At 53.8% G+C, this 27908-nt stretch overlaps 2 protein-coding genes and 1 long non-coding RNA gene across 6 annotated transcripts in view; 2 read left to right on the top strand and 1 right to left on the bottom strand.

Moving 5' to 3' along the window:
* CTCF (CCCTC-binding factor) overlaps positions 1-9695 on the top strand; it is a 25485-nt gene extending 15790 nt beyond the window's left edge. For all 3 annotated transcript variants that reach the window (XM_015873667.2, XM_015873668.2, XM_015873669.2), the window contains exons 6-11: positions 1305-1453; positions 3585-3746; positions 4158-4340; positions 4751-4886; positions 6626-6793; positions 7805-9695. In XM_015873667.2, coding sequence (XP_015729153.1) covers positions 1305-1453; positions 3585-3746; positions 4158-4340; positions 4751-4886; positions 6626-6793; positions 7805-7986 — 980 coding nt within the window. In that variant the 3' untranslated portion in view covers positions 7987-9695. The remainder of the gene's footprint in view (positions 1-1304; positions 1454-3584; positions 3747-4157; positions 4341-4750; positions 4887-6625; positions 6794-7804) is intronic.
* Positions 8978-13690, bottom strand: LOC116653985. 2 transcript variants are annotated; one of them, XR_004308721.1, is made up of 3 exons: positions 13521-13690; positions 13141-13214; positions 8978-12366 (listed from the first exon to the last, which is right to left on the bottom strand). It is a non-coding gene; the product is annotated as an uncharacterized LOC116653985 (long non-coding RNA). The 2 variants fall into 2 exon arrangements; XR_004308720.1 differs by having other exon boundaries at positions 8978-13214.
* CARMIL2 (capping protein regulator and myosin 1 linker 2) lies at positions 11220-27854 on the top strand. The gene is made up of 40 exons (XM_015873786.2): positions 11220-11343; positions 12245-12336; positions 12495-12545; positions 12681-12740; positions 13627-13748; positions 13884-13981; positions 14179-14249; positions 14763-14836; positions 15226-15301; positions 15370-15458; positions 15761-15855; positions 16187-16273; positions 16383-16492; positions 16620-16697; positions 16837-16913; positions 16988-17092; positions 17254-17323; positions 17452-17533; positions 17752-17848; positions 18062-18119; positions 18574-18746; positions 19211-19279; positions 19532-19625; positions 19694-19789; positions 19910-20038; positions 20541-20654; positions 20817-20992; positions 21204-21291; positions 21655-21774; positions 22542-22608; positions 23393-23598; positions 24829-24932; positions 25235-25631; positions 25871-25990; positions 26192-26228; positions 26330-26398; positions 26523-26768; positions 26856-26957; positions 27041-27133; positions 27210-27854. Exons 1-40 carry the CDS (start codon positions 11304-11306, stop codon positions 27371-27373), a joined length of 4296 nt encoding a protein of 1431 aa, XP_015729272.1. The 5' UTR covers positions 11220-11303; the 3' UTR covers positions 27374-27854.
* The last annotated feature ends 54 nt before the right edge of the window (positions 27855-27908 follow it).

Here is a 27908-nt window from a genome sequence, read left to right as displayed (position 1 = left end):
CGGGTAGAGGCCAAGCCGGCAGCTCCAGGGAGCAGCTGACGCAGCCGCTGACGCAGCGTGTGGGCGTTCCCTGCCTACGGAGGGAGATTTAAACGGGCACAAGGAGGGCAGCGACTAGTCGCTGCCCACCAGAAACGGTCAGGAGGAGGCGGGGCTCGTGCACCTCTTGACTTCCTGTTTCAGCTCTGGTAAGTATTCTGCTCCGACATGGGTGCTTCCCCGGCGAAAGGCTGCTGCAGAAATACTGAGGAGGCCAAGACAAGGGTCCCGATCTCACAGAAACGGGAGCAGCAACCAAGAAGACTGCAGAGACCCAGACTGACGTCCTGCACATGCCTTAAAGAAGGCTGCTGCCAAAATGTCTGAGGAAACTCAGACTGAGACCCCAACCCAAGATGCTGTGTGCAGGTCTCTGCTGTACTGAGTGCCAGAGCCTGGCCTTGCAGTGCTGGTGAGGAGGTAGTGATTGTGTTCACTGCGACCAGGTGAACTACTTGCTCAGCCTTGTGGTTGACCTGAAGGAGGAAGTGGAGAGGCTGAGGACTATAAAAGAGTGTGAGAGGGAGATTGATGTGGTGTCAGTCCCTCTCAGCCTCAAGTTCTCAGCTTGAGGTTGGAACTACATGATCCCTTCCAACCCAGGTAATTCTGTGATTCTGTGATACACCATAATTTTATACAGCACCAGTAAATACTAAGCCATCGGGAATTGCTACCCTGAGAAGTGAGCTTGGAGGATTCCAATTTCACTGTGAGGTAATAAAATACAGCCAATTGTAGTGAGCTGAGGAGAAATGTCTTCCCTTATTAGTGCTCCAGTTGAAGATGAGCCATTTTCAGTCTCGTGCTGAGCATAGCTGCAAAAGCATCTCATGCGTGTAGGGCATAAAGACCCTCAATTTTTTCTTTGATGGAAATAGCAGCTGTGTTTAGCACAGAGTGTTTGCTGAAATGCTGGGTTGATTATATGGCTAAAATTGAACCGGGGGGAAAACCTCACCTGTAAATTGAGTGTTCAGAAGCCCCCCAGAAAATCTGCCTCTGCTTGCTGTCTTCTGGCAGCCTGCAGTAGGTCCTCCCTGCAGTTCCTCCCAGTAAGGATATTAATTTAACTGCTGTGCTTGAAGAGTAGACTTGAGTTTCTTGTAGAAGATGCACACAAGAACAAAAAGTTCTAGAGAAAGAGACTGAGTTACTATTTCTACCTTCTGTCTGTTGCAAGTTACTGAGAGCTCGGGGCTTCTTGGTTAGATTTTCTTTCACTGAAAGTACTTGTGCTATTTCTTTTCCTTCTGCTTCTGTAGGAGAGAAGCCATATGAATGTTACATCTGCCATGCTCGCTTCACTCAAAGTGGTACCATGAAGATGCACATTCTGCAGAAGCACACAGAGAACGTGGCCAAATTTCACTGTCCTCACTGTGATACTGTTATAGCGAGAAAGAGCGACTTGGTACGTAGCTCAGAAATGTGCTCATTTATTGGGAGTGCCATGGAAGCCTTTTCCCTGAATAGAGTTCATTTGACCAACTGCTGTCTGCTTTTTAACCTAACTGTTCTGGTAACTAGAAAATGAAGCACAGGCTTAGACGTGGGGCTTGTAATATGTGCTTAGCTTCCCATAATTGCTGCAGACTGAGATTGTTCTGTTTCTTTTAATTATTTGAAAGTGTAGGATGTGTTCCAAGCATACAAGGCAAGTTACTATTTTCAGGCCCATAGGTGGGAACTGAAAACACCTCTTAGACACAAGGCATTTACTCAGGCTAGCATGTGGATTAGGTCTGAGAAACTAAAGGTCAATTGACTTGACCTCCTGTGTATTGGGAGGCTGTTATGTTTATCCACATGCATCTTCACCCAGCTAACGGGCTTGAATGTGAACAAATACTTTCATTTTCCAGGAAGTGGAGCTGTGTGCTACAGACAGAAATAGGAGAGACAGAATTGCCACAAAAACCTGAGTCCTTGCAGTAAAGAAAGTGTTTTATCTAGTGAGCAGTACCCAGTGATTCCAGCAGGCAAGCTCTCTGATGTACAAGAAGGTGAAAAATAATGTCAGCCCAGAGCAGCTGAGAAGGAAGAAGCACCATTTGGCAGAACTTTCAGTCTGTAAGCAAAATATACAACCACGTAATGGAAAGGCAGGCTGTCTTCCAATTAAAAATGAATGTGGAGTGCTACAATGAGGGGGCAGCCAACTGATGTCAGGGTGTCTACCAGAGCAGCTCGGACCGATTACAACAGAGGGGAAAAACTTTGATGTTAGCTATGAAGAATTCTTCTTCTGATAACCTTTTAGTCTACAACAGGCTGCTTTGTGCTATGCTCTCAGTTTGAGTGTTTTGAAGAAACCACTAAAACCTCTGTTGGGGATTATCTGCTGGTATCCCGATTGCCTTCCAGCCCTGTCACTCCGACTTCTAATCCTGCAGAAAATCCTGTTTCTGAATGTTATTACCTGGCTTCTGGCTGAATTCGGGCAATTCACAGTAGAGGATTCTTAAGTGGCTTATGAACTGTTTTAATTCTATAATCTTTGTGTGTTGCATAAGCATTGCTAGCAAAAAATCACATTGTACTGTCCTCCAAGAGAGTCCTTGTGGATGTATGCTGACAGAAGCAGACCTGGTGTCACAGAGTCAGAATGACAGAATGACCCGGGTTGAAGGGACCTCAGGATCATGTAGTTCAACCCCTGCCTAGTAGGGCCACCCCAACATACGCCTTTACTAGATCAGGTTGCCCAGGCCCCGTCCAACCTGGTCTTGAACACCTTCCAAGGACGGGGCATCCACAACCTCACTGGGCAGCCCTGTTCCAGGACTAACCACCCTTCTAGTAAAGAAACTTTCCCCTAACATCAACCTAAATCTTCCCTCCTTCAACTTAAAACCATTTCCCTAGTCCTGCTATATCAGCCCTTTCGAAAGTTTACTCCCCTCCTGGGATAAGTTCCCTTCAGGTACTGAAAGGCTGCAATGAGGTCACCCCGCAACCTTCTCTTCTCCAGGCTGAACAAACCCAACTCCCTCAGCCTGTCCTCATAGGGGAGGTGCTCCAGCCGCCCTGATCATCTTTGTTCTTTTTTGTACTGAGGGCTCCACACCTGGACACAGTACTCCAGATGGGGCCTCACATGAGCAGAGTAGAGAGGGACGATCACCTCCCTATCCCTGCTGACCACCCCTATGTTGTATCCCTGTTGTCTGCTCTGTTCTGAGGCTAGCATACACTGTTTGAAATATCCATTTAAGGAGCTGCCTTTTTGCATATTATTTGTTAAATGATGTGATACAACATCAAACCCTTTATCTCTTGGAAGCATGCTGTACCAACAGGTTGCTACCAACTACTAAGTCTAGAATCTTGTGACTAAACATGACCTTTCTGTCTATAAATTGTTCTGGCTGCTTTTATTTGTGAGTTTTAATTCTTTAGTACAATTCTGAATTAATGGTTCACTCTCCTGACTTGAACCCAAGAGTATGTGGAAGGGGGATTAGTGCTAAGGGACTGCAGGCTAAACCTTTCTGTGCTTGGAAATCCATGGTGATGAAAGCTTCTGATTCTTTTTGCTCCTAGGTGTTCATTTGCGAAAGCAGCATTCCTACATTGAACAGGGCAAGAAGTGTCGCTACTGTGATGCTGTATTTCATGAGCGCTATGCCCTCATACAGCATCAAAAGTCTCACAAGAACGAGAAGCGCTTCAAGTGTGACCAGTGTGATTATGCATGCAGACAGGTAAGTTGTGCTGCTGGCACCCCTTGTGAGCTTCAGCTCACAAAACATGAGGGGAGGAATCTTAGCTGCGAAGTTGGTCTGGCTGTCAACATCAAATTGGCTCTCCCTTTCTGAAGGGAGGGGGTGAAGGAAAGTTCAGTCTCTTGGTGTGGTGCTCACCTATAGGGAGCCCCTTCTAAAGGGGGTAAGGCACAACGCTGATGTATCTGTTGATAAAGAGCTGGTGGGAGTCCGTTTGGAATGGGAATAGCTAGGATTGAATGTGCTGTCAGTTAAGATTCCTGATTCCTGAAGAATCTTTTTCTGATAGCGCTCTTAACCCAAAGTTTTGGGCTCTTCTTGGCCAAAAATGAGCTCTTCTGTGTCTGCATGAGTTCTCAGGTTACTTTTTATGTCTTTCTTGTCCCTCAGGAGCGGCACATGGTCATGCATAAACGGACCCATACTGGAGAAAAGCCTTATGCCTGTAGCCATTGTGATAAAACCTTCCGTCAGAAACAGCTCCTTGATATGCACTTCAAACGATACCACGATCCCAACTTTGTCCCTGCTGCCTTTGTCTGTTCCAAGTGTGGTAAAACATTCACTCGCAGGGTAAGGGAATGCACTGTTCTGAATTAAGGTTGTTCTGTTTTGGAGTGGAATGAAAGCTGGTGGGGAGGGAGGGGGTGGAACATGAAGGATGACATGCTTCCCCACAGGGAAGGGTGCTTGAGGTACAGGGACTGTACTGACATTTTAAATAGAGCACTTGCTTCTTTCTGAGTGGACGCCTGATGTATTTCAGAACGAATACTGTCATTGTTTAGCACTGGGATCAAAATCAGTGTGAAAGTTCAACTTCATTCATAAAAGTTAAGAAAAAAAACCCACACACACACACAAAAAAACCCCACAACTACTAAGTTATTAAAAATATGTTTAAAAACATGGGGCTACAGTGCTTGATCTTGATTTCAATGCATGCTTTGTTTTCTTTTGCTTTCTCTTCTTCCATGGAGTAGAACACGATGGCCAGACATGCTGATAACTGTTCTGGCTTAGATGGTGGGGAAGGAGAGAATGGAGGAGAGACAAAGAAGGGCAAACGTGGCCGAAAGAGGAAGATGCGCTCTAAGAAAGAAGATTCCTCTGATAGTGGTAAGGAACAGAGCAGTACGTGCTGAGAGCTACAGATGTGGGATTCACTACTAGTTGTTGGTTTGCCATTTTGTTGGTTAATTCTGGTAACTGAAAGCTGTTTATATGGTTAGTAAGTAAAGAACAAAAGTAATAGTATATGTTCAAGTGCAGAGATGACTCCCTGTAGGGGATAGCACAGATTCTGCCATCCTGTCCTCTTCTAAAGGCTGAGTAGCTGGGAAGGAACAGAAAAACCTACTTCTGTTGCCCCTTGCCTTGGCTGCACAGCCCCTGTTCTTCCTGCTTCTGTGTGTGTTTGCAGTGTCCCAAAAGAAGCGGCGTGTTTCTCTGCTGTGAAATGTCCTGTGCTCCTACTTCTCTGCTGCAGGAAAGCATGTGGCATGTCTGAACAACCAACCCCAGTGTTGAAAGGCTTGGCTGCTTCTGTTAGGAAAGGATGGGAACATCCAAGAGAATGATAGAGAGTGCTGGAAAATTCATAGGCTGTTGTGAAAGACCTGCTGAGCCAATTAAAGGGTCCAGGGGGCTGTTGGTGTCTTCCACCTGATGTGTTTTTGACATACACTGGTGCTGGAAAGATGGCTATTGAGGGGCACCTGACTTGATGAAGGAAAGGCTCATAGTCTTTCCTCTGCTGAAGGACAAAGCATCATATCTTCAGCAAGAAAATCCAGCTAGTGTGTAATGACCAAGCAGATCAAGGATGATTCTCCTAAAGCAGTATTGCAAAGTAGCCTTTCATCTGAAGTCCCTTACGTAATTAATGAGGGGATGTAGGTAGAGAATGTGTATCTGAAGATCTTAAGTGAGGGACAGGTTTGACAGGAAATTGGACAAGTGTGGTCAAACTGGTGGTTGTGTAAACCTTGCCAGTAGAAACTCTAATAACAAGTCATTTCTTAAACTCATGTTTGTGCAGGTATTTGGGAACAGCGTGTTATAGTCCACTGGATAAATTGTGGGTAACTAGTAGTTCATGTAAGACACTGCAGGATTTAGGGGACGAGGTGAAATAATAAGTGATTCTGGAATGCCTGCTTTTAACATCTGGTTTGTAGGCTTCCAGTGAACTTAGTTGATACAGTGGGTGTAGGTTTCAAACCAGCTTGTGGGGAAGCTGGTCACAAGTCATGCTTGTTAGCTGAGCTGATGGGTGTTGTGTGGTCGTGGCTCAGACTCCCTGGCTGACACAGCACCTTCAGCCTTAGATGCACTGCCAAGTTTGGGCTGACTTCCACAGGAGTCATCTGTTGGAGAAGCAATTCACCAGCATGAGCTGAACAGCAGTAAGAAAAAGGTTCTAACTGCATTTGGTTTTAGCATTCGGTGTTTTTATCTCTCGATCTGCAGCTTCATGAGTTTCTGTAACTTCCATGTTTTCTAGAAAATGGTGAGCAAAGCTGTGACAAAACAGGCCCTTGTGATGAATCACCTTGCTCATGCAGTGTAGCAGCCTGTGACATGGGCTCCCCATCCTGCCGTTGCCTCTGCGAGCTCCTTCAGAGGGGCTCTTATTGCATAGCCTAACATAGAAATAAACTTGTCTAAATGGCAATTCCTTGCCTCTAAGGTGAGGTGACAGACTGACACCTGCACCACCAGCTTCTTGGCAGAGAAAGCTTGTGTTTTGTTCTAACCAGACTCCTTACGGCTGAGGATTTAGTGGTTCTTCTCCGTAGGTGGGTATTTTCATGTTGCTTGAACTGAAGTCTGACTTGATCCAATGCTTCTTTTAGAGGAAAATGCTGAACCAGATTTGGACGATAATGAAGATGAGGAGGAGACAGCAGTAGAAATTGAGGCTGAACCAGAAGTTGAGCCAGAGGCTCCTGCACCACCTCCCAGTAAGAAGAGGAGAGGAAGACCACCAGGCAAAGCTGCCACCCAGACAAAACAATCCCAGCGTAAGTCACTTGTTATGCTGCTTGAACTGCTTTTGTTCTTTGATTGGGCCGTTCTTAGAAGAGAACTGCTGCTCTCAAGGGAGCTTATTTAAAACAAATACATAAATTGCTCTTGTCTGTGCTTTGCATTGGCTTGAAATGAATTGGGAGTGTTTTCTGGTCATGATGAGGAAGCATGGTTGCTCCAGACTATGCAAAAAAGGAGAGGATGTTTTTTCTTCAGTATTATTCCAACTCACAGATGTGCAAACTGCACATTTCTTTGTGTTATTGTACAGTTACTGCTTTCATAAACTTGTACAATCACTGTGGCTTTCTTAGCACAGACGAGCATGTTTCAGGGTTGCATTTCAGAGCGTGCAAACATAGCTTCAGCTCCATAAAGTTCTCTCCTTAAGAACAGAAATCAATGAGTGTGCAAAGCCTGCTTTGTTCCCAGTATTTTTAACTCAGAAAGGGCAAATCCTGTCCTGCAGAGGGTGATAGCTCCCCAGGGGCTGGGCTGTCTGCTCAGTGCCACAGGTGTGGCCTTCGTCCTTCCTGCATAACAGCCTGTAGAAGCTTCTTATGCTGACACTGGTGGAAGTGTGACTGGGCTTCCCTCAGTTTGAAGCTTTGCTTTTCACCATGAGTGAAGAGAGGTCATTCATTGGCTGCTATGCAAGATGCATTGCTTGAATATGGTCTTAAAGTTGCAGCATGCCTACGTTTGTACTGGTAGCACATCTTCATGCAGGGGTGAGGAAATTCTTTACTGTATGAGAGTGGTGAGATGCAGGCACAGCTGCCCAGAGGAGCTGTGGATGCCCCATCCATCCCTGGAGGTGTTCAAGGCCAGGTTGGATGGGACCCTGAGCAGCCTGGGCTGGTATTAAATGTGGAGGTTGGTGGTCCTGCCTGTGGCAGGGGGTGTTGGAGTATGTACTGAGAAGTCATCTGATGAGAGCAGCTCTGGAACTGGCTAAAAAGCTGTTGTTTTTCTCTCTCCCCCTTTGCTTTCTGCCCCTCCAGCTGCAGCAATCATTCAGGTTGAAGACCAGAACACTGGTGAAATCGAAAACATTATAGTCGAAGTCAAGAAAGAACCTGATGCAGAAACAGTAGAGGAAGAAGAGGAAGCTCAGCCTGCTGTAGTGGAAGCTCCAAATGGAGACCTCACTCCTGAGATGATCCTCAGCATGATGGACCGGTGATGGAGGACGACCATGCCGGATAACTGAACTGGCCTGGGCTGTGTTTAAACGGCTCAAATCTATTTTTCCTTTTACCTTTTATTTTTATTTTTTTTTTCTTGGCTTTGGGAAATGCATCATTTTAGACCATTTTACCAAACATACTGGGAAATAAAACTTCAAAAATGATGTTAGAATGTGATTTAACTAGAACTTGCTGTTTTATGTTAGCATTACAGGATCATGGAACATTAGGAAACACTTCGGAGTCCATGAGGGTTTCCCCGTGAGGGTTTCCCCGTGAGGTGCTGTATTGGCAGTAACTATACTGGTACTAACAAGAATGGCAATTACAAGGAAAATGGTGGAAATACAGAAGGTATAAGGAAAAGGGAACTCACCAGAGCTGAGGCAATCCTCCCTGGCAAGCAATCTCCAAGAGATGCTGCCTCAGTGAGGGTCAGCCCTTAAATGAGGTCTCAGAGGAGGTGGAGTCGAACTCCACCCCTCCAGGGAGCACAGCTACATAACTTTCACCTGTGCTCCCGCAGCTGACCCCACACTTGCCTCAGCTGATTAATCAGTGGTTCACACTGTGATTACCAATCTCCCATACAGGTGCTTTGATCAGTTTTGTTCTGAACTGCATTGTAAACAGTGTCCTCAGATGGCCAGCAACGAGTTTGATGAGACAGAAGTGGAAGCCTTGACTAGAATATGTGGTAAACCACTCCGGACTTTACCCTTCTGGTTCCCAGAGTCCTTGAGCCTCCTTCTCTCAGTAGTGTTTTTAACTGTAAATGCAGACTTGGGAGGGTTCTAGACTTTTTAAATGTTTTTTGCTCTCCCCCTCCCTCACTGCCTAGCTCTGGTTCTCCAAGTCGGCTGCACACAGTAGTTTTTGGCATGCTCCAACTTGGTTTCTGTCCTTAATATGCTTTGCTTTCTGCAAAGCATTTCTGTAATGGTCAAGCTTTGTAAATAACTTTTTGTTTTTGGGGTTTTTTGTTGGTTTTTTTTTTTTACATTTTAATCTTTTTCCATTAATTAAGAGGTATGCAAAGAGATACAGTTGAAATCAACCCCCGCTGTTTGATTTCCTAAGCGATAAAGAGGATCAATAGTTGTAAATGTTGGACAAGCTGTTGGTAACCGATCACGCATTGAAGTGCAACCCCCCCCCCTCAGTGCTATCACTTGTGGAACAGCAGGAACCTGCAGGTGAAAGCTGGCTTTGAAGCACACAAAACCAGCGTTGGAAACGCGTAAGGAACCTCCTTTTTGAGTTATAACCTCACGGCAACGTTTTCTTTGCTCTTTGTAGTTGTATTTTGTGTTGATGAATCCTTTGTTAAGAAAAAGTGGTGATTATTTTTTGAAGCGGGGTCACTTGCAGCCCTCGAAAACCTGGGCCAGGAAATTCTAACAGGTCAGTAATTACACACGAGTTTGGGATCTCTAATAAAGACAAAAGGAATAATGTGAAATACAAACGATGCCTGTATATGAAACTGTCACATGGTTAAAAAGAAATATGTAAGCTTTTTATAGAGCCTCAGTCTTGCTGATTTCAAACCGATTTTTCTTCTATGTATCGCTTTTAAGAGAGCTCTCAGTTTAGCTATCAGACTCTAGGTTGATGCATTTTTGTACTTAGCTGTACTGTGTGATATTTTTCATTATTTTAGGAAGCCAACATGGGGAAAAACATAAAAAACAGGAAAAAAAAAAATGTTATAAAATATGTAATGGGGTTTGAAAGCTGGGAAGGAGAAATATACTGCTGTACAGCTAATAAATAATAATGGATTAACGCGTGTGCTGGCTGCCTGCTTTCTTTGGGCTGCACAGCCCCTCGTGGCAGGATGCTGCAGGACAATGGGAGCAGCTGCTGCTGTGATGCTGGCTCCGCTCTGGTTGTGGCTGTTCCTCCCCCTCACCCAGCCCTGAGTGCAGGCTGGTGGGATGAAGTCATGATGTGCTGGCAGCTGCGGGTGGTAGCGTGCAGATAGCTGTGCTGGTTGTGTAGGCTGTGTGCTCCTTACCTTACAGCTCTGATGGGTGCCAGCAGTGAGGGCAGCCAAGGGGAGACTTGAAAGGTGCTGGACTGGCTGCTCACTGATTCGATGGCTCTGGGGTTGACCATACAGCAGGTGTAGTGTGGATGGGAGCAGTACCTGTGAGCAGCCTCCTTCACCCACCCATCACCTCATGCCTCGCTGGCTGACCTGGTTTCTGTGTCTGTGTGTGTGTGCTCACTAACCGTGTCTTAGTTTTACATTCAGCTTGAGTTGGGTCTCATGCTTTGGGCACCTGATCTCAACTGTTGGGAGCTCCCAGGTTCAAAGGGGCTGATTTCCCCCCCATGTTACAGCTGAGGGTGTCAGACTGAGGTGTTGTAAGTAGTGTCAGCTATGGCTTTCTCTTGCTTCTGTGGGGGAAAATCAAATGATCTCTTCTACCCATCCTCATAAGACCTGGAACAGGAAGAGCTGCAGCTAAGGAGGCCAGACTGCTGCTTAACAGAGCAGGACATGGAAAACATGGAACAGAGATCAAGGTATTCAGTGATGCTCTTACCATCTTGCTGCCCAAACCTAATGGCAGCCTGAAGGGCACATCTGAGGCTGCTGAGGAAACCATTGTGAGGCTGTGGTCTGTCAGCTTTGAAACCTGGTGACCTGAGGAGGTTTGTGACACCTGGAAGACCCTGCCTGCCTTCAGGAAGGATGAGAAGGGAGATGTGGGGATCTGCAGTCAGATCACAGTTTAGTTCCTGAGAGCCAATAAGCCTGTCCTGGAATAGCTGTAGATCCAAACAGGAGCACCCTGGGCTGGGTATGGAAAGCACAGCGCCTGTTGCATTGCTCTGAAGACGCAGTCCTGCTTTTTGGGGCACTGATCTACATCAACAGTCCCTCCAGGTGCCCAACACCAGCAGAAGGAGCTGGGTGACTTCTCCATGTTGGGAGCAGCTCTTCTTACTCTCGCCATCCACTAAAGCAGAAATATGTTCCCAAACCCAGTCTCTGTAGGACAAGAGGACACCAACGAGCCTCTGAGCTGGAAGATGCTGCTCATGGCCTCCTTGGAAAGCTCGAAGATGCTCTCAGGGTCTCGCGGGTGCTGCGTGGGCTGCAGGCTCCGTCACTCTCATCTCTCATCTCTTGCTGGCTGGGTAAATCTTGCCTGACGGGGCAGGAAGAGGCACCGAGTGCAGCGAGGGGGAGGAGGTGCTGCCGGTTGGTAACCTCAGTGCTTCCTCCCGGCACACAGCAGGGCTGTGCTGGAGGATGCTGTGCTGGAGGATGCTGCCCTGACCCCGCTGTGAGCCCACCATGGCCGTGTCCCCCGGGGGGATCCCCGCCGAGCTGCAAGGTAAGCAGAGCTGTGCTGTGTGGGTGCCTGGTGGTGCAGGGTCTCCTCGAGGCCGTGGCTACTCTGGGGCTGGCAGAGCTGCTCTGAGCTCCTCGTGGCCTTAGCACCTTAGGGAGCTCTGAGCAGGTTTGCTCACCAAGCCCACTTGTTGAGGATGCTGCTGAGGCCAAAAGTATCCCCTAAAAGCCAGGCTGGAGCCTCAAGGATGTTTCTGTGCAGCTCCTGCTGACCATTGGGGTTTGCTGGTGGTGGGCTATGCAGGCTGCAGAAGGGATGGTGCAATGGGGGCCTGTATGCTCTGCTCTCAACCTCCTTGGGTACCAACTGAAACTGCACACAAATAGAAACCCACCCCGACAGGCTGGGTGTGCAGAGATGGGGCTGAGTGAAACCATGCAGCGCAGGGATGCAGAAATCCAAGCGAGAGCTTTGACAGAGGAGCTCTGGGTGCAGGAGCTCTGCCAGCAGCAGGGCTCAGCGTCACCACCGCAGCTCCGGCTGCTTTGCATGGGGCAGGTGGAGGAGCTTGCAGTGCTGCCATCCTCCTCTGAGCAATGGAGGTGAAGATTGCAAACACAACGGGGTCAGCACGTGTGGCGGCTCATGCACCTCGTGATCAAGGGGGATTCCAAAGGAATGCATGGGCAGATCTCAATCCTGGGTGTCCCATAGGGAGGGCTGGGCAGGATCAGTGTAGGACAGTATGGTGCTGATCGGGGTGGTTTCTTGGGGTTATGGCCCCTCTGGAAGGATGCAGTGGGGTTGGTGCTGTGGGTTGGAGGAGCTGGATGCCAATGGTGTGTGCGCCCTCAGGGCTGCCTCCTGACATGGGAGGGGGAAAGGATTCCTATGGGCATGCAGGGCTCAGCCATATGAGTGACCCCAATACTGATCCTTACAGAGGGCATCACCGCCTCCCTGGGGGCAAAGCAGATCCTCCTGCTCAAGAGCGTGCAGCTGCCAGTGAAATCCAAGTACGATGACTTCATTTTGGTAGGTGTGCAATGTCCCTCTGCATTAAGCCTGGAACAGCAAAATCCACCTGGGGGGACCCAGCACGGCACCCCACTCTGCCATGGCCCTACTGCAGAATGCATTAATAGCATTCAGTGTCCAGCCCACTCCCATCACACCGATCTCCCCCTTTCTAGGTGCTGACACCTTGGCGAGCCTATGTGCTGCTGGCTGTGCTGCCGGTCAGGGTGAGTTCTGGGCTCGGTTAGGAGAGCCCCCGGGCTGCAATATGGGGTGGGATGGGGGTAATGGGGGGCTGGCGTGGGGCAGAGGATGGGTCCCATCCATCCAGGTTGTGCTGCTCCAATGCTCCCCTCCCACAGGTGCACAGCAGCTTCAGCTTCCTGGAGGTGAGGGACATCACGGTGCGAGAGCCCAGCGTGGTGAGTGGGACCCCCATGGCACACATAGGGCTGGGGACAAGCATGGCTGCAGCTCTGGCCATCGCAGCTGCTCCTGCTCGGTGGGGACAAGGTGATAAACTGCAGCTGGCTTAACCCAGGCGAGTCCAAATTTAGCCAGAGAGTGTGTTAAACCCCACTAATCCTCTTAGAGCAGGGCAGCAATGCAGCAGGGATGGAGCAGGAAGAAGAGTGGGATGCCCTCAATGGGACATCTCAGCCCAGTGCGGGGCTGTGGTCCCTAATGGCATCCAATCTTCATTTTGCTCATTAAAGCATTGTCAGAATGAAGCATTCCAGCTTTAAGTGGGGCTCCTGCCTGGGCCTTAGCAGCAGGTCTGAGCTCATGGGGAGGGGGGGCAGGGAGCTGAAACCCCATCACCTGTGCTTGGCTTTGGAGCAGCCCGCAGGCGGTCCCAGCAGATCTTTGTGTCTTCCTCCTGTGGCTCAGCCAGCCTGTAATTAAATCATGGAGAGCGTTGCTATGGGATCCAGGAGGAGCTGCAAGCTAAAAAAAGGCCTCGAAAACCCAATTAGAGAAATTCAGGGAGGAAACCTTCATTGGGGGCCGCTTGGTGCAGTGAGAGGGCAGGGGGTGTCCTTCCAGGTGGGCACTAAAGCAGCAGCATCCTGCAGGTTAAGCACTCTCCCCTCCGTTTTGGGCTGCTTTTACACTGCATGTGGGGGACTGATGCCTTATTCTGGTGCATCGCATAATCTTTAATGCAGCTCATCCCATCTACCCAGTGCTTTCAGCCCTACCTGGTGTGGATGATGAGCAGGTTGAGTGCCTGGTGCTGCTGTGCTTGTGGGCTCCGTGACACTGCCAGCGTTCCCAGGCATCTCCCATCCTTTGGATACACTGCAGGTTGTCATAGAAACAGATACGTCCTCGTACTCCTTCCGGCTCATGTCCTTCGATGACTTGGAGCAAGTTGTTGTCCATGTCACCATGTCACTTAAGAAGGTCTTTCCAGACTCCTCCCCTGGGTAAGGCTCCCCTGCTGTTGTCATGTAGGCACCTGGGGGGCTGTGTCTCCTGCTTGCTCAGGAAGACCTAAAATAATCGGCTGGTGGGGATGTCCTGCCAGCCCCCCATCATGCCCCCCTCTGGCTCTTGCCCAGGACACTGCTCAAGAACTCGCCCCCCAACCTGTATGAGAGGATCCGGATGGTCACGGACTCGCTGGAGGAGATGCTGCAGAGCAACCAGGGGCCCTGTGGTAAGCACATAGCATGTCCCATGGGGTAGGGCACACAAGGATGGACAGCCAGGGTGCCACCCTCCCCATCAACACAGCTGTGGACCAGGCAGGGTGCTCTGTCCCCATTGAAGAGGGGCAGGAGAGCCCTGCCTTCCTTCTCCTGCCTTCTGCCCATCTCAGGGTCCATTGCTTGCAGTGCTGCCTTCTCTTTGCAGGTGGCTTTTCGGAGACCTACGCCGCCTTATGTGATTACAATGGCTTTGCCTTCCGAGAGGAGATCCAGTGGGTGAGCTGCCCCACAGCACAGAGCATCCCAATGTGCCACTGGGAGGGCAGGGGAGTGGGATGGGATGGGATGGGATGGGATGGGATGGGATGGGATGGGATGGGATGGGATGGGATGCTCCTGGGCCCCTTGCAGGGCTTGGTTACATCCCAGCATCCCCGTGGAGGGCAATCCATGGGACAGCTCTGCAGGGACCCATGCAGGTCAATAGGATGCCCATATACCCACAAGGTGGATGCCCCATCCTTGGAGATGGTTGAGGTCTGACCCATGGTCGGGCTGTTCTCTCATCCTGGAGCACAATGACGGCTCCAAGTCCCCATTTCCAGCACAATGGTCCCTATTTCCCTCTGGCTTCTGACTGATTTCCAGGACCGGGGAACCACCAAGCAGTGAAGGTTCCCATCCATTTGGGACACGTGCCTTGAGGCTCAGTGGGTATCTGTATCTCTGGGGCACTGAAGGTGCAGGAGGTGGCGCTGAGCCCTGTCTGTCCGTCTGTCCCCTGAGCAGGACGTGGACAACATCTACCATGGCCAAGACTGCCGGGAGTTCAACCTGCTGGACTTCAGCCACCTGGAGAGCCGGTGAGTCCCTGTGCAGCGCTGCCTGGTCCCCAACCTCACTGCCCACGGCAGGGCTCACTGGTGTCAGGTCACAGCTCAAAGCTCTGCGCTTCAAGGAGGATACATCTGCAACCTCTGCTTGCTTCCTCTGAGCCCATTCAGCCAGCAGCCCTGTCCCATGGGGCATGAAGCTGGGCAGCCTTCACTTCTGAGCCCTGACATGAGCCCTGTGCAGAGCTGAGAGCTCTCACCAGTCAGGCGTTCCCCCATGCAAAGCAGCCAGCTCTGCTCCCAGATGTGAAGCTGTGCATGAGCTCTGCCACCTGCCCCTGTTTCTGCTCTCACGTGGGTTGGAGCCACGTGTTTTTGGGGATGGACGTGGGGGGCTGCAACACTCTGTCACCCCACAGGGACGTGGCGCTGAGCGTGGCCGCCTTGTCCTTCAACCTGTGGTTCACGAAGCTCTCCTGCAAGGACTTCAGGCTGGTGAGTGTCTGCACGGGGAGCTGATCTGCCCTCAGGGCTGGGAGCTGAGCAGCTTTGTGCCCCTGCAGAACCAGGAGATCACCGAGCAGCTGCTCTACATGCTGAGCAAGTCAGTGATGCTGGAGGAGCTGGTGCTGGAGAACAGTGGGCTGAGGGGGTAAGGAGAGTCCTCACCTCTGCAGCGTAACCTGGGCACTTCAGTGCAAGGACATAAAGCTATTAGCATCCAGAGGAGGGTTGTGAGCTGGGGAGGGGGTTTAGGGCACAGTGTTCAAGGAGAGCTGATGGCTTCAGGCCTGTTTGGCACAGAGCAGAGGTCTCATAGTGACCTACAGCCACATACAGCAATTGGATGCCCCATCCCCTGCAGCCTGCCCTCAGAAGGCTCTGTTACTGATTGGAGCTAGCAATGTGGTACATCCATGTAATTCTATGGGGTGGGTGTCCTCCTCCCCACAGTGACTTCGCTCAGAGGATGGCCCAGGCACTCAGCAGACATCCCGAGTCCATCCTGCACACCATCAACCTCGCTGGCAACCAGCTGGAAGACAGAGGTACTCCATGGGATGGATCCAAGCCCAGGAGAGCTGTGGTTTGATCCCACATCCCAGCCCGTCATAGAATCATAGAATGATTTGAGCTGGAAGTGACCCTTAAGGGTTATCTGGTCCCACTCCCTGCACTGAACAGGGACACCCACAGCTCCATCAGTTCTCAGAGCTCCTCCAGCCTGACCTTGGCTGTGTGCAGGGATGGGGCAGCACCAGCTCTCTGTGCATCCTTTGGTCCCTTTGCCCATGTTGGCGCCCATGCTGCCCAGTTTCTGCATGCTGTGGGTGCTTGCTTGTGCTGGCAGATATTGAGGGCTTGTTCTGCTCTCCCCAGGGATCACTGCTCTCAGCCGGCTCTTTGAGGAGCGACCCAGGGGCCTGCAGAGCCTCAACTTGGCCAGGACGATGCTCACTGCTAAAGGTACGGCCAAGCAGAGCTCCTGGAGGGGGTGTGAGGACCCTTGTGAGGATGTGATGCTGAGGGATGCCATGTCCTGCTGCCCAAACCCAACCTCCCTCCACCCAAGCAGGGATGAGCTCACTGTGCCAGGCACTCGCAGCCAACGAAGCCATCAGCTCCTCTCTCCGGCACTTGGACCTCTCAGGGAACCCTGGCAGCCTGGCCATGGAGGACACCAGTGTGAGCATGGAATGGTGGGATGGGAGATGCCAGCAGGAGCAAGGATGCAACTGGGGCACCATCAGAGCTGGGGTTGTTGGGGTGGGAAGCGTGGTCCTGGGTGAGATGCTGACCCTCTCTCCTGCAGAGCCTACAGAGCCTCCTGGGCCGGTGCAGCTCACTCACACACCTCAGCCTGGCTGCCACTGACTGCTCCCTGGACACCGTGAGTCCAAATCCCATGCTGTGGCTTCATGGGGAAGCTTGGAACTGGTTGTGTCCATGCGGGTTCACCCCCACTCCTCCCTTTCTGGTCCATTTTGGGGCTGTGCTCTGGCTGAGTTCTCCTTGGTGCCACTCCACAGCTCTTTGGGGCACTGGTCCATGGGTGCTGTGCCAGTCTGGTCCATCTGGATGTCTCCAAAAACATCTACTCACACCGGTGAGCCCCAGGCTGAGGGCAGAGCGGGCAGCCAGCTATGGCAAATGATGCCATTCTGTGCCCTTCCTTTCCAGAAGGGTGAAAACCATCTCTCCCAGCGTCAAGGAGTTCTTCAGTCAGGCCCGTGCACTCAGGCACATCTCCATGGCAGGGACCAAGCTGCCTCCAGATGCTGTCAGGTATGGGGTGGGATTGGAATTGGATCTGCTGGGGGGGCAGGATTTGGAGTAGATGTTGGTCCTGATGGTTTCACTTGGAGTTTTCCAGGGATGCTGGGTGGGCTGTGAGGGGCAGAGCTCATGTTGCTCATATCAATGGGTGGATTTGATGACTTTTCCAGGGCTGTGCTGCAAGGGCTGGCGTACAACAGCCACATCAGCGACCTGCACCTGGATCTTAGTAGCTGCGAGGTGAGGGCGAGCACCCATGGGTGTCATAGGTCTGTGCCCTGCTCACAGTGGGGCCAAGTGACCGTCCCGACGGCAGCCTCTCATTCGCAGGGCTCCCCTTGTACTGACGTCTTGCTGTTTGTTCCAAGCTGAGGTCGGCAGGAGCTCAGGTCATCCAGGACCTCATCCCCGACGCTGGTGCCATCAGTGACCTGGATCTGTCTGACAATGGTGGGTTGCCCTTTCCTCACCCAGGGGAGGTTGTCCTGCCTTGGGCTGTTCCTCAGCTCGTAGAAGATGGGTAGGGGTCCCAGCAGGCACCTCTCCCCCGTAGCTGCACTGATATTCCAAAGGCTCGTTGCCCTCCCAAACACTCCAGCTAACCTTTGCCTTAATGTCTTTATGGGCTCTATGAAGCCGTGTATCCCTCTGGCTCTCTGTGCCCACAGGCTTTGACTCTGATATGGTGACACTGGTGCTGTCCATTGGCAGAAGCAAGTCCATCCGGCACGTCTCTTTGGGAAAAAACTTTAACATCAAATCCAAGTGAGTCCCCAGGCTGAGATCCCCTCTGTCACCACGTGCCCATCTCAGGTCCCCATCTGAGCCCTGGGATGGTTGGGAATGTCAATCATCCCCTACCCACCTCTTGGAAACACAGCAGTGAGCCCAGTCCCTGTAGGATCACATCTTCACCCAGTGTGGGCTCTGCTGACTGACCCAGCACTCAGCATGGGTTACCTCCTGCCTCCCCCACAGGGATGGGCTGGTGGATGTCCTGCATCGCATCGTCCAGCTGACCCAGGAGGACGACTGTGTGAGTACAGCGTGTCCCAGCCACCTCCAAGCAACATCCATCCCAGATGCTCCATCCGGCATGGGGTGGGAGCAGTGATCCCTCTCCTCCGCCAACATCTGAGCACACTGCTCTTCTCTTCCTCCATCCAAAGCTCAGATGGAGAAGCAAGAGCTTCTGTTTGGAAGGTGGGAGAGGGAAGCAGGAGAGCCTGTGCCTGTCTGAAGGCGCAGAGGAAGTGCATGGTGTGACCTGGCTGTCATCCAGCTTCCCACAGCCACCTCTTTTCTTTCCTCCTCCCTGCCAGGCATTTGAGCTCAATCCTCAGTGCTTCCTGAGCTCTCGTTGCCCTTGGGTGTTGGCGTGTGCTTTTTGGATGCTGGTGTAATGCACGTCCCCACCATATGTCAGGGATGATCACCCAGGTGTGCTGTGACCCTGACAGCCACATCTCCCTTCCTGTTCCCCCATTCAGCCCCTCCAGTCCCTGTCTGTGGCTGAGTCACGCCTCAAGCTGGGCACCAACGTCCTGCTGAGCGCCCTGGGCAGCAACACCAGCCTGACCATGCTGGACATCAGCGGCAACGCCATGGGGGACACCGGTGCCAAGATGTTGGCCAAGGCTCTGCAGATCAATACGAAGCTCAGGTAGCAGCAGGGCTGTGCATAGCTCCTCCTGTGGTCTGCTTTGCATGGTGATGGCTACGTGATGGCTGTGGTTGGGATGCCAAAGCCACCAGAGGATGTTCTTTGTGACCACAGACCTGGCCCTGCGCAATTCCTGGCTGGTGGTCAAGAGCTGTGGCCAGATCTTTGTTTTGTACCAGCAGTGCTGGTGACAAATATGGTGACACACGAAGGGCAGATGAACAGCAGTCCCTATATGGTGACCCTGCACCATCATGTGCCAGTTTTGCTTCTGCACAGCCCAGCAGGCTACAGCTGGACTCACGCAGCTACTGCCCCACTCTACTCTGTCATTCAGTTCCTAAAATGCCACTTTTGGCTTAAATTCTGCATGCAGAGGGACAGCAGCTGCAAGGGAGAGGTGATGTGCAAGTCTGGTGTCCTGCTTGGTAGGCAGACATGGCTCATTCCTGTCCTCTTCTCAGGACTGTGGTGTGGGACAGGAACAACACCACTGCTCTTGGACTCCTGGAGGTGGCTCAGGCTTTGGAGAGGTAAGGATGGAGCAGCATGGTCATCCCAGCCTGCTGCCATCATGCACCAGGATATCTCTATCCCCAGGGCCTCTTGTCCCCAAGAGCATCACATGCAGTTGTGGTGCAGAGTCCAAGGATGATGGTGTCCAGGGCTTGAGCTGGCTGGGACCCAGCTTTCCTAAGAGCTGCAGATGTGTCCCAGTGGGCTGCCCTGCTGGGGTCCGTGCCCTTGGGGCAGAGCCCTCTTCTCACCCCACCGCTGTCTGGCAGGAACTACACCCTCAAGTCCATGCCCTTACCAATGAGCGACGTGGCACAGGCGTATCGGAGCAACCCTGAGAGGACAGAGGAGGCGGTGCACAAGGTGGGACAGAGGCTGGGGTGGGGACCAGGGCTTGGATTTGGCTGCTCATGACCACCTTCATGCCACAGCTCCAATCCTACTTGGCGAGGAACCAGACACGGCGCGTGCTGCCCACACAGACCTTCCGGCTGCAGCAGGGCATCCTGACCTCCTCCTCCGAGCAGGTGAGCATCACCTCCATCATCCTCCATCACCCGTAACTCTCAATGTTTCCACATCCCCACCACATCCTCCCCTGGGAGGCAGTGGGGACCAGCTGTTGATGCAGCTCCTCTGTGCTCCAGATGGTGAATGAGATCTGCTTGAGCGTGCAGAAGCACGTTGACATCCTGAGCTCCTGCCCGGACAGGGAGATGGAGGCGGACATCCTCCGTGCTGAGGAAGCCATCAGGAATGCCAACCTGGCCATCAGTGTGAGTCTGTGTGGGGACAGAGGGCTCACTGCAAGGAAAAGCTCGGCCTGTGGGGTTTACATTCATATCAAAATGGTTTATTGATTCATTAATGGCGTAATTAACTGGCAGCCAGTGCGTATTGCTGTCGTCAGCACAACAGCTGCGTGTGAGCGAGTGCTTGCAAAATGTCCAGGAATGGTTCTAAGATTTGGAAGTTCCCTCTGTAACAAGTCTCCAAACCCTGCATAGAATGATAGAATGGCTTAGGTTGGAAGGGACCTTGAAGATCATCCAGCTTCAACCCACTGCCATGGGAGGGGTTGCGAGCCACTAGATTGAGCTGCCAAGAGTTCCATCCAACACATCTCCTGACCTTGCTTTTGGGGCTGTAGGGAGATAAAGCACCAATGGAAACCCCCACAGGTCACTGGGAGTCCTTCTCAATGGGTGTATGCTTCCCAAGGCCAAGCAGAACAAAGGTGCCATGGGATGACTCATGGGTTCTCTCTCCTCACCACAGATCTTACCCATGTTGTATGAAGCAGGGAATGTCCCGCACCAGAGCTGCAAGCTGCAGCACAAGCTGGAGTGCCTGGTGGAGGAAGCATCGCAGACCTGCGGCCGGGAAATCCAGGTGGGAACCCATAGGGAGCTGCTGGGCTGGGATGCTCATCCACCCAGTGCAAAGGTCCAAGGACATCCCCCATTTACCACCTCCACTGCATCCACGGCATCTCCTGGGATAAACAGGACCCAGCTCCTGTTGAGATGCCCCAAACTCCCCTTTCCTCCCCAGGCCATCATGCAGGCAGTGCTGGACGCAGCGCACAACCTGTGCCCTCCCATGGTGCAGAAGAGTGGGGCGAGGGACCAGCTGGTCAGCGCCATGTCAGAGCGCATCCACCTCCAAGAGAACCTCAACCTCAGCACCGTCCTGGACCAGATGGTCACCGACGTCTTCAGCAAGCTGAAGTGGGTGTTATTGTGCCTTTTGTTTCACACTGGGGATGGGGATTGGATAAACTCCAACATGGTGCTCCCTTCTTGGGTTCAGTTTGGGTTTGGGGCTTGGCCACAGGGTGACCTTCCTGCTGGAGCATCGTGGTGGGAGGGCTGCACCCATTCTGCCTTGCTGCATGGTGGGGCCCTGTGGCATCCCTGACACAGCTCTTCCTGCTCCCAGTGAGATCAAGCTGTCCATCACCACCGCCGTGGCTGACTGCATTGTGGATGCTGTACTGGGAGATCTGACTGCTGTCCAGTGCAAGCTGGTGAGTGTCCATGTGCCCCCATGGGGAGATGTGGCACAGGGGCCTCTGAGCAGGCACTGCCCAGCACGATGAGCATGGATTTGCTGTCCATAAAGCAAAATGATCCCCACCAGGCCACTGAGGGTCATCTTCTCCCAGCTTGGCTGCAGCAGGGTTAAGTTTATAAGGGTCCTTCACACCCCATGGAGCAGCGTGCTGGGTGCCAGGATGGACCCGGCACCTGGGCCAGGAGCACCCGAGCTCTGCAACCAGCTAATCAGCCCTAAATCCCCCGCAAATCCCGGCCACGGGCAGGGAGCAGAGCAGCACAGCACGGCGTGCTTCAGCCAGAGGGATAATTTAAGCGCTTCCTAATGGTTTTAGGCAGAGAGCCTCCCCACGCATGGGCTGGATCTCCTGGAGCCTGCTGAGGACGATGCCGCCGCGCCGGCACAGGGCAGGAACCCCTCGGAGCTCACCGAGAGAGGCTTCGACGCAGAGGAGGTAGGGCTCCGTCCCCCTCCCAGTGACCCCACTGCTGCATGACAGTGCCCACAGGCTTTTATCCGCTTTATGGGATGATGCCAGGCTTAGAGTCACTGCCTCTACAGGCTCGGGCAGCCTGTGGCACCTGGGGCATGTCCCGGCCGTGTCCCATGCTGCTCCTGGCACCCATAGCATGTAGGTGACGTGGGGTCTGCTGCCTTGGCCATGAGGACAGGTTATTTGGGTTCCGGGGATGAGCTGGGCCAACACGAAGGGCATGGCCCTGGGGGTGGAAGGGTGATTATGGGGCAGAGGTGGCAGAGTCATCCCAGCAGGGTGCTGGATGATCCGTGGTGATGGTGGCAGTGGATGACCCATGAATGATGGATGATCTGTGATGCTCAGAGGGATGGAGCTCTTCTCCTATGAAGAAGGGATGAGGAGTTGGGCTTGTTTAGCTTGGAGAAGGCTCTGGGGAGACCTCACACTGCGGCCTTCCTGTACTTGAAGGGAGCTTACAAGCAGGAAGGGATCCAATCTTCTATAGGACCTGATAGTGGTAGAACAAGGGGAAATGGCTTTAAACAAGCAGAGGGGGGATGTAGGTTAGATGTCAGATGTTAGATGCCTCAGATATTTAATGACTGGATTCTATGATGAACATCATGGTGATGGAACACAGCCATCTCCCCAAACCAGATGTCCCCCATGGCCTCCTTGGCTGTCCCCACACTGCTGATACATGCAAACCACTCCAGGCTCCCTCCTCCCTTCTCTCCTTGCAGTACAAGATGGCTCTACGGAGGAAAAACAGGCACTTCAGGAGCATTCGGCCCACGCTGACTGTGAGAAGTAAGGGCACAATGCAGAGGGCTCACACCATCAGTGTGGGGTGCCATGGCTCTGCAGTGTGGGAGGATGCCCTGAGCTCCCTTCCAGGGATGCTGACAGGGGTTGGAGGTTTGAGGGTATCTCAGGAGGTCATTTGGGTTTCATTTGGGTCACAGTAACTGCATCCAGAGGGCTTTGCATGGAGCTGGGGGGGGATATCACCCACGGGTGGGTGCTGCAGGGTGCTGAGCAGTGCTGGGTGTTTTGGCAGCTGGTTGAGCCCCACATAATCTGCCATACATGGGCTGGCTGGGGGCAGCTGGAGCAAAGCAGGACCTTGGCTGGGGGGTGATGGAGAGGGCAAGTGGCCTTTGAGCAGCAGTGGGGGGTTTGGTGCCTGCTGGAGCCCCGGTGCCTTGTGCACATGTGGACCCCACAGCATCCCTAACAACCCGTGTTGAGCATAACCAGAGAGCGCTGGGACAGCACATGGAAGGGAGGCAGTGCCAAAGCAAACCTGCTGGCTGCAACCCAGCCCTCTCCCCCAAACCCTAACCCGGCAATTAGGGGGAAACGTCGGGATCTGGCAGCCGCCGCTTCCACCTGCTCTGTGGGCATCGCTGCAAGGGTCCCCGAGCATCCCTCCCCCTGCATCCCTTGGGGACCGCGCAGCGCCGTCGGCGTGGCAGCAGGATCCATCCCCGGCTGCGCTGCACAGCTGACGCGCAATCTCTCCCCGCCGCCAGCAGCGCCGCGGCCGCGCGTTCCCCCCTCCCCACCCGGTGGGCTTCTCGCCCTTCGCCAGGTCTCTCGGAGCTGGAGCTGCCGGCCGCCGGGAAGGCTCGTCCCGCACCCACAAAGGATGCTGAGCCCTCCGCCGGCGCCCAGCCCGGCTCGCCGCCCGTCCAAGCCCTCATGGACCTGCCGACCGCCGGGGAGAGGCTGGAGCATTGCACCAAAGCCAGGCCCAGGCCCAATCGCCGGCACAAGCAGCCGCCCAGCAAGCCCCCCGTAAGCACCGCCGAGCCTTATTCCTGAGCGCTGGGTGGGGGGGGAGGGCGGATGAGTGCCGGGTTTTTCCTTATAGCGCTGATTATTTTCGTGCTGATGGAGGGAGGTGGGATGCATCTGCTTTATTATTCTGTGTGTTACATGCTGGAGCTTGGAGGGTGGGTTGGGGGCTCGGGTGCTCTCCCCTTGTTTATGAATCAGTGATGCAGAACTGCAGGAGCTGAGGGAGAGGCAGGGAAAAAGCCAAGGGCTGCGTCTCCCTCCATCCTTCTCCTCTGAGTGTTCTCTTGTGGCTCAGAAATGAGCAGCAAATTGCAGCCCTCTGCGGGGCTGGTGCTGGTGCTGGGCTCTGCCGACCCCATAAGGTTGGGATGTGCTGGGGAGGTGCTGCCTGCAGCAAGTCCCCTTCTCCTCCAGCTGAGCTTGAAGCAGAATGCAACTTTTGGGTGCTCTGGGTTGATGCTGTCAGCCATCCGGGTGCTGCCCCAGCAGCTCTGTCAGCCTCTGGTGGGTGTTTTGTCACCCAAGGGGGACAGGGAAGGGACTATTGGAGCACCCAAACCTCATGGGGAGCAAGATTGGACCCCAATGGCACCAGCTTGCACCCTTAGCACTAAGATGCAGCAGTATCTGGCCACCCACCAGAAACCACCCGGCCACAACCACTGGTGTCAGAGCTGGGGAGGCACGAATCCAGACGCAATGAAAAGCTGTTGGGGATAGAGAAGTGCCTTCTTCAGGTCAAGAAATGCCACCAGTGCTGTGCCATGTGTTGGGGCCAGACCTTCCTCCATGGACCAATCTGTTGCCCTGGCACAGAGCTAGTGACCCCATCTCCAGGGTCTCCCCAAGCACCAGCTCCATTGGCTGCTGGGGGCAGGGTTGTCCTTTTCTTGAGATGTGCACCCTTGCCAAAGGCTTCCTCTCCATGGGTCTGGAGTCAGAGACCCAGCCAGGCTTTGGGAGGGCTTGGAGCTGGGATGCAGCCTGGTCACAGCATGATGGGGCTTTCTGATGGTGGATACCAGCACCCAGTGAGCCTCCTTGGGAGCTGGTGGCTCCACAGGGGGTAGATGTGGCACTAAGGGATATGGCAGGGATGGGTTGGGGTTGGACTTGATGATCTTAGTGGTCTTTTCTAACCTTAATGATTCTTGGTGCATTGGGCTTTTTGGCTGATGTCAGGGCTCAAAGACACCACCTGTGGCTAAGGGCGGTGCTTACCTGCAGGTGCAGCCCGTGGCCCATGAGAACAGTGAGGACAGGAGCATCACCCGCGTGGATGAGGGCCTGGAGGACTTCTTCACCAAGAGGCTCATCACTGAGGAGCTGCCGTAAGCCATAGGGGTGGCTGCAGCCCTCAGCTGGGTCCCAGCACTCATCCAGCCCTGCACATGGTGCCCCTGTAGGTTGTGCTCTGGGCTGTCTTCACCTGCTGTGCAGGCTGAGTGCTGAAGAGGTGCCAGGCACCCAGCGGGGCTGAGCTCATGACCCCCCTAGTGGTGTTTCCATAGGCAGAGGGGTTGGGAAAGGGCTGCAGTGGTGGCATCTGGAGGTGATAATGGTACCTGGTGAGAAGGAGGGTGGTATTAGGGCAAACACAGCCCTGTGCTGACCTTCTCTATGCTTCTTCCAGCAGCCCCACAGTGCTGGAGAGCAGCCCAGGCTCAGCCCCTCTGGCGTCCTCCAGCTCCCGCACCCTCAAGAAGAAAATTGGGAATTTCTTTGCTTTCAAGAAGCCCAAATCCAGCCGGAGCTCACGGTGTGACAAGGAGCCCGAGGGCGGTTCGGCGGCCCCCAGGAGCAGGCGGTCGATGCTCAGTGACATTTTACGGGCTCCCAGTAAAGCGGGTGAGCCGGGCAAAGCTCTGAGCAAATCTGAGGAGGGGGCGCTGAGCATCGAGCCTGAGCACAGCCAGACCCCCGAGGCTGCCCGCAGGATCAGGCCCAAGTACTCGAGGGAGGGAAAATCCCAGTCCCTCATCCTACTGCCTGGGGAGGATGAGGAGGCGCTGGGGGTCAGGCAGGACAAGGTAAGCATCGCTCCAGCCGGTCCCAAAATGCCCTCTTGGATGACTGTCACTGGGCTGTTCCCATCATGAGTGGTGGTGGGACATTGGATGGCCCCTTTGTTGCACCTGGTGCTGCTCCCACTAAGGGTGGTGGTGGGATAGGGTGGGGGTGTGAGGACCCTTGAGAAGTGCCTGGTGCCCCTGGCACCCCCAATAGAGCCGTGACCCTCTTGTCCTGCCACCATCTTGCTGCCCTGCAGAAGAGGCACCTGGAGAAGAGCGATGGGGAGCTGCCCAACTCCTTTGAGCAGCGTGTCCACATCATGCTGCACCGCATGGGGGTCACCAAGGGCCTGGTCAGCGAGAGCAAGAAGCAGCAGGTGAGGATGGAGCTTCTCATGGGCAAAGCCTGCACCCACACGGGTGGTGGAGGTGGTGGCTCCATGGGCAGAGATGGCACAGAACAGTGCTGTCCTGTCAATTGACCCTCTTCAATGGGGGCCATCCCTTGGGCTCCCATGCACTGTGTCAGTCTGTGCATTCCTCCCACACCCTCTGTCTATCACCGTCTTTCATTGCAGAGCAAAGACAGCGAGATCAAGAAGGCTGGTTCAGATGGTGAGGGGCCTTCTTCCATCCCTGGGGACCACCCTGAGAGCCCTCACCTGTGTGCCCTGGGTTGGCCGTGGGGTGATGACCCCCATGCCCTGTATTTGCAGGGGACATCGTGGACAGCTCTGCGGATTCCCCCCCATCCCTGAAGGCTCGCACGCACTCCGTGTCCACAGGTACGTGGATCAGTGGTGGGAAAGGGCAAGGTGTGAGGATGCCCAACCCAAAGAGCCATCAATCACCCTGTGATGGACCCATCGTTGGGGTCACAGGGCTGCGCACCCACGCTCTGCCCCACAGATGCATCCCTGCGGGGTCCATTGGAGCCCAGCCCAGCCTGGAAGGCGCTGGGGCGGCAGCTGAACGCGGAGCTGGCAGGGCTGGGCCGTGAGCAGCTCCGACGATGCTCAGCTGGCCCCGAGCAGAGCGTGCAGCCATCGTGCCGCGGGGCCTGGAGCAGCAGCCTGCCACGGCCAGGCAGGAACCACAGTGGGGAGCCAACCGCCGGCACCGCGCTGCCCACATCGCCCTGCTCTGCTGCTGAAGGTACCCACAGCACCAACAACCTTTGGTAGCCTCCATGGTGCTCACATCATCCTCTTCTTTGCCTTCTGATGCCATCTCCCATTGCAGACAACAGGCTGACGCCGCGGCTGGCTGTGCTCGGAGCCCGCCGGGCCATCTCGGTCCACGAGGAGCAGCTCAGGGAGCCGGAGTGCCTGGCGGAGTTGGGAAGTGAGTGGGAAACACGGCCTTGGTGCCCAACAACTCCTGTTGTCCCCATGCCTTAACGTGCCACCTGCTTGTGTCCCCCCCAGCTGCCACGATCCCCCTCCGTCTGCGGCGGTCGCCTGTGCTGAAACGGAGACCGGAGGCGAGCGGTGAGCCCAGGCTGGCAGCAGAGGCAGGAGGTGAGGAACAAGGCAGGCAATGAGCCCCATGTGCTGAGACAAGGCTGCGCTCAGCCCAGCCCTTGTGGTTTTGCAGGCACCGCGGTGCAGGAGCGGCTGCAGGCTGCGCTGGATGAGACACGGACAGCAGCCTGTGTGTTGCACGGGGAGCGGCCCCCAGCCGCAGCACAGACTGTTGTGTATGCACAAGACTCAGCCGTAGACCAAAGAAGCCTCGGGGAGCCGGCCCTGGGACAGTGAGCCCTTGCATGCCGCCGCACTGTTCCCAATCAAACCCTGCAAGCGAGCGCACGGTGATGGAGCAATTAGCAATGGGGATGTAGGGCTGCTCCGTGCCCTGCTCCCCGCGTCCAGGCAGCCTCACCACCTCCTCCAGAGGGAAGCAGCCCAAAGGCGTCGGTGTAGAAGCAGTGGGGCTGTCGGGCTGGACTCCAGCGGGGCACAGAGCTGCAGCCCCAGAGCCCCCCGTGAAGGCCGGAGGAGCACCAAGCACCATCCCCATCCCTGGACCATGGGCACAGGCTGCTGTGCCGCAGGTGGTGGCAGGGAGCGCTGGCACGGTGAGGACACCTCCTGCCCCTCCTGCACCCCGAGGCCCCACGGATCTCACAGCATGACCTCCAACCATCACCTTTCCAACCGCCGCCACCAGCAGCACCCCAAACCCCATGTGGCTTTCTCCTGTGGCAACCGCGAGCATCATCTCCCCTCCATCCGGACCAAATGCATTCCCTGCTCCGATGTTTACGACACAAACAAGATGCTTGGTTGGTTT

This window comes from Coturnix japonica, chromosome 11, assembly GCF_001577835.2.
Source record: "Coturnix japonica isolate 7356 chromosome 11, Coturnix japonica 2.1, whole genome shotgun sequence".
Lineage (NCBI taxonomy): Eukaryota > Metazoa > Chordata > Aves > Galliformes > Phasianidae > Coturnix > Coturnix japonica.
Note: the sequence above shows the minus strand (reverse complement) of the source record. Positions and strands in the feature narration are given on the sequence as shown.